Raw genomic sequence first — 5,826 nt, forward strand, 5'->3', positions numbered from 1 at the left:
CTTTTATCAGGACCTTCGTTTCTTTCTTTCTTTTATCAGGACCTTCGTTTCTTTCTTTCTTTTATCAGGACCTTCGTTTCTTCCTTTCTTTTATCAGGACCTTCGTTTCTTCCTTTCTTTTTTCAGGACCTTCGTTTTCTTTCTTTTATCAGGACCTTCGTTTCTTCCTTTCTTTTATCAGGACCTTCGTTTCTCCTTCTTTTATCAGGACCTTCGTTTCTTTCTTCTTTATCAGGACCTTCGTTTCTTTCTTTCTTTTATCAGGACCTTCGTTTCTTTCTTTCTTTTATCAGGACCTTCGTTTCTTCCTTTCTTTTATCAGGACCTTAGTTTCTTCCTTTCTTTTATCAGGACCTTCGTTTCTTCTTTTCTTTTATCAGGACCTTCGTTTCTTTCTTTCTTTTATCAGGACCTTCGTTTCTTCCTTTCTTTTATCAGGACCTTCGTTTCTTTCTTTCTTTTATCAGGACCTTCGTTTCTTCTTTTTTCGTTTCTTCTTTCTTTTATCAGGACCTTCGTTTCTTTCTTTCTTTTATCAGGACCTTCGTTTCTTTCTTTCTTTTATCAGGACCTTCGTTTCTTTCTTTCTTTTATCCTGACCTTCTTTTCTTTCTTTTTTCATGACCTTCCTTTCTTTCTTTCTTTATCAGGACCTTCGTTTCTTCTTTCTTTTATCAGGACCTTCGTTTCTTCCTTTCTTTTATCAGGACCTTCGTTTCTTCCTTTCTTTTATCAGGACCTTCGTTTCTTCTTTCTTTTATCAGGACCTTCGTTTCTTCCTTTCTTATCAGGACCTTCGTTTCTTTCTTTCTTTTATCAGGACCTTCGTTTCTTCCTTTCTTTTATCAGGACCTTCGTTTCTTCCTTTCTTTTATCAGGACCTTCGTTTCTTTCTTTCTTTTATCAGGACCTTCGTTTCTTTCTTTCTTTTATCAGGACCTTCGTTTCTTCCTTTCTTTTATCAGGACCTTCGTTTCTTCCTTTCTTTTATCAGGACCTTCGTTTCTTCCTTTCTTTTATCAGGACCTTCGTTTCTTCCTTTCTTTTATCAGGACCTTCGTTTCTTCCTTTCTTTTATCAGGACCTTCGTTTCTTTCTTTCTTTTATCAGGACCTTCGTTTCTTTCTTTTATCAGGACCTTCGTTTCTTTCTTTCTTTTATCAGGACCTTCGTTTCTTCCTTTCTTTTATCAGGACCTTCGTTTCTTCCTTTCTTTTATCAGGACCTTCGTTTCTTTCTTTCTTTTATCAGGACCTTCGTTTCTTCCTTTCTTTTATCAGGACCTTCGTTTCTTCCTTTCTTTTATCAGGACCTTCGTTTCTTTCTTTCTTTTATCAGGACCTTCGTTTCTTCCTTTCTTTTATCAGGACCTTCGTTTCTTTCTTTCTTTTATCAGGACCTTCGTTTCTTTCTTTCTTTTATCAGGACCTTCGTTTCTTTCTTTCTTTTATCAGGACCTTCGTTTCTTCCTTTCTTTTATCAGGACCTTCGTTTCTTCCTTTCTTTTATCAGGACCTTCGTTTCTTCCTTTCTTTTATCAGGACCTTCGTTTCTTTCTTTCTTTTATCAGGACCTTCGTTTCTTCCTTTCTTTTATCAGGACCTTCGTTTCTTTCTTTCTTTTATCAGGACCTTCGTTTCTTTCTTTCTTTTATCAGGACCTTCGTTTCTTTCTTTCTTTTATCAGGACCTTCGTTTCTTTCTTTCTTTAATCAAGACTTTCGTTTCTTTCTTTTATCAGGACCTTCGTTTCTTCCTTTCTTTTATCAGGACCTTCGTTTCTTCCTTTCTTTTATCAGGACCTTCGTTTCTTTCTTTCTTTTATCAGGACCTTCGTTTCTTTCTTTCTTTTATCAGGACTTTCGTTTCTTTCTTTCTTTAATCAGGACTTTCGTTTCTTTCTTTTATCAGGACCTTCGTTTCTTCCTTTCTTTTATCAGGACCTTCCACTGACCAAGCTAACCGGGCCAGCAGGAGGTGTGGTTACGATGAGAGGCATCCTAGCGTCCCTCCTGGAGGAACTGGCCACTAGGACGAACATCACGTGAGAGGGAGGGGGAAAGGGGAAGGGGAGGAGCGGGGGGGGGGGAAGGGGAGAAGGGGGAGGGGTGGAGGGAGGAAGAGGGTGAGACGGGGGAGGGGGGGAGGAGGAGAAGGAGGAGGCGTGTAGAGGGGAAGGTAATGAAGAGGAGAAGGGAGAGGGCTGGAGGAAGGGAGGGGGAGAAGGGGAAGGTGAGGAGGTAGGGGAAGCGGGGGGAGGTGAGGAGGTAGAGGGAGAGGGGGGAGGTGAGGAGGGAGGGGGAGAGGAGGGAGGGGGTGAGAGGGGTGGAGGAAGGGAGAAGGTAAGGAGAGAGAGGAAGGGGTAGGGGAGGGAAGGGAGAGAGAGGGAAGGAAAGGGGAGGAAGGTGAGAAAAAGGGAGAGAAGGGAAGGGAGGGGCATAACCATTTGTATTTTTATCTCATGTCTGCTATTATTGTTATTATGTCCATCCCATATTATTTGCATATTTATGCTTTTACTATTTTATATAATGCACTCAATATGATTTGCATACCTTGTCATTCTCGTTGTTATATATATATATATATATATATATATATATATATATATATATATATATATATTTATTTATTTATTTATTCATTCATTTATCTTACCACACACACACACACAGATATGTATGTATATATATATATATATATATATATATATATATATATATTTATTTATTTATTCATTCATTTATCTTACCACACACACACACACAGATATGTATGTATATATATATATATATATATATATATATATATATATATATATATATATATATATACAAATTTTACCTCCCTGACCGGGACTTGAACCCATGCCGTAAGATTGACAGGTACGGTGGTGAGACCGATCGGCTACTCGACCCGCTAAAAGAATTGTCCAACCAATTGGACAATTCCCGCGGGCGCTCGGCAGCAACGGAATCACAAATTCAAGTCCCAAATCAGGTTACCGAGGTTATATATATGTGAGAAGATGATAGAACGCAGTAACGTATTTTAACCCACACAGGACGGGTGGTACAGCATGTGTACCGCGCATTCAAAAGCCCAGTTGCCGGGCGGCACAGTATTGTGCCAGCCATTCAATTGATTTAGGCCTAATAATTCGAACGCCCCGGCATTTGGACATTCAAGGCTAGAATTCCCCCGTCGGGAATGGGTTAATATATATATAAATTTTACCTCCCTGACCGGGACTTGAACCCACGCCGTAAGATTGACAGGTACAGTGGTGAAACTGATTGGCTACTCGACCCGCTAAAAGAATTGTCCAACCAGACGCCTTATGAGATGTCATGGAACTTACCTATGTGCTCTTAGCAGAGCAGTGATGGCGAATTTTTATGGAGAATTCCCTCGGGCGCTCGGCAGCAACGGAATCACAAATTCAAGTCCCAAATCAGGTTACCGAGGTTACATATATGTGAAAAGATGGTAGAATGCAGTAACGCATTTTAACATATATATACAAATTTTTTTACCTCCCTGACCGGGACTCGAACCCGCGCCGTAAGATTGACCGGTACGGTGGTGAGACCGATCGGCTACTCGACCCGCTAAAAGAATTGTCCAACCAGACACCTTATGAGACATCATGGAACTTACCTATGTGCTCTTAGCAGAGCAGTAATAGCGAATTTTTATGGAGAATTCCCGCGGGCGCTCGGCAGCAACAGAATCACAAATTCAAGTCCCAAATCAGGTTACCGAGGTTATATATATGTGAGAAGATGATAGAATGCAGCAACGCATTTTAATATATATATACAATTTTTTTTACCTCCCTGACTGGGACTCAAACCCGTGCCGTAAGATTGACAGGTACAGTGGTGAGACCGATCGGCTACTCGACCCGCTAAAAGAATTGTCCAACCAGACGCCTTATGAGCAGTGATAGCGAATTTTTATGGACAGCAACGGAATCACAAATTCAAGTCCCAAATCAGGTTACCGAGGTTATATATATGTGAGAAGATGGTAGAATGCAGTAACACATTTTAATATATATATATAAAATTTTACCTCCCTGACTGGGACTCGAACCCACGACGTAAGATTGACAGGTACGGTGGTGAGACCGATCGGCTACTCGATCATACGACGGGGGTTCAAGTCGCGGTCAGGGAGGTAAAATTTATATTTTTTCTCATTTTCAATACTTAAAATATTTGGTCGAATTCTAACCGTTATTTTGTCGTATTTAACTTAATCTTATTCAAACCCAACCTGTTGTAAAGCCACATTTTAATTTTACTTTGACCAATTTTATGATAAGTTTAACCTTGTGTTATCTCCAACTCTCTCTATCTCTCTTTCTCTCTCTCTCTCTCTCTCCCTCCCTCCGCTCCCCCCCTCTCCCCCTCTCTCTCTCCCTCACCACCTTCTCCCTCCAGGTACACCTGCAAGCGCTCCCGAGACGGCCAGTGGGGTGCGGTCGTGGGCGGCAGATGGACGGGTGTGGTGAGGGACCTTCTTGAAGACGTCGCTGACATCGGAGCCGCGGGAATGGACATCACCAAGAAGCGTAGTGAAGCTGTTAGTTATCTGCAGGGCATTGTGTCGAGTGGGTATGTGTGTTGTTGGAGAGTTTTTTTTTTTCTTTTCTTTTTTACGATAGTCTCTCTATCTCTATCTCTGTCTTTCTCTCTCTCTCTGTCTCTCTTGCTTTCTCTTCCTCTCTCCCTCCCTCCCTCTTCATCCCGCCCATCCTCCCCCCATTTCCTTCCATCCCCCCTTCCCCTCCCCCTCCTCCTCCCTTCCCATCTCTCCACGACCTAAAATTCCCAGAAATACCAACCTTGATCTGGAGACTCCACAAACCATTTCCTCCCCAGTTATCGAATCTTCATGAAAAAACCTTCCAACGACGACCACATGTGGACTGTCTACACTAAGCAGTTCAGTGTGCCTGCTTGGGGCACTATATTTGGCACTGTTCTCGTTCTTGTGGTTCTGCTGTACGTGACGACGCGCCTGTCACCACGCCAGCCGTCGTTCTCTTTCGTCGATTCCGCAACCGTGATTATTGGGTTCCTTTCTGGTCAAGGTAAGCTTCATGTTTTTCTGTTTTTTCGTTTTGTTTTTGATTCATACGGCCGTATCCCTATTCCTTTACCGTTGTCATGGTCATCGTAACGATACGACACTCGTAAGGTACGAAGGACGCTGGCGATGCTGTAATATTTGTATTTTGGGGGCAGTCGTTCCAATAATATTTCGTAAGAGGCGTCGGGACAAAGCGAAAACAAATGCGACTTAGGATGCATCAATGCGAAATCGACGGCGAAGATCATGGCACGAATATGACTAGCGATGCGGCTGATGATACAACTCGCGGTGACATCATGGCTGATGGTAAACTTCTCGGCAATTTCTAAGGATATCTTTAAATTACTAGCTGGGTCATCCTATCTCTAAATCAATATTTAGCAATGGATACCAGTTAAAAACAGCTACTAACACAAAGCCAAGCCCATTTTATCAGTATTTATAATTAGATAAAGGTATAAATGAAAACAATAACTTCACAATGCAAGAAGAGTAATTACCGCATTTCGCCCATATCCATCATAATCACTACCCATTGCGTCGTGCAGTTATCCAGTCTCATTCGACCCTCTCATTTACATTTGTCACTGTGTCCTCTGTCCGTCCTGTCAGGTACATCACAACCCTTGGTAAGCGCGTCCTGCCGGCTAGTAGTCCTCATGGGGCTTATGCTACAAGTCCTCCTGCTAGCTTACTACACTAGCGATCTCGTATCTAGTCTGAC

At 42.0% G+C, this 5,826-nt stretch overlaps 1 protein-coding gene across 1 annotated transcript in view; it reads left to right on the top strand.

Moving 5' to 3' along the window:
* The first annotated feature begins 4,889 nt into the window (after positions 1-4,889).
* The window catches only part of LOC147467727 (putative glutamate receptor), a 4,513-nt gene continuing 3,576 nt past the window's right edge, over positions 4,890-5,826 (top strand). Inside the window, exons 1-2 of the mRNA XM_086531032.1 lie at positions 4,890-5,100; positions 5,715-5,826. The exon at positions 5,715-5,826 is cut by the window's right edge and continues 106 nt beyond it. Coding sequence (XP_086387158.1) covers positions 4,902-5,100; positions 5,715-5,826 — 311 coding nt within the window. The 5' untranslated portion in view covers positions 4,890-4,901. The remainder of the gene's footprint in view (positions 5,101-5,714) is intronic.

The sequence above is a fragment of the Penaeus japonicus genome, unplaced genomic scaffold (genome assembly GCF_977035675.1).
Source record: "Penaeus japonicus unplaced genomic scaffold, GWHDUDI00000001_assembly GWHDUDI00000034, whole genome shotgun sequence".
NCBI classification, from domain to species: Eukaryota; Metazoa; Arthropoda; class Malacostraca; order Decapoda; family Penaeidae; genus Penaeus; species Penaeus japonicus.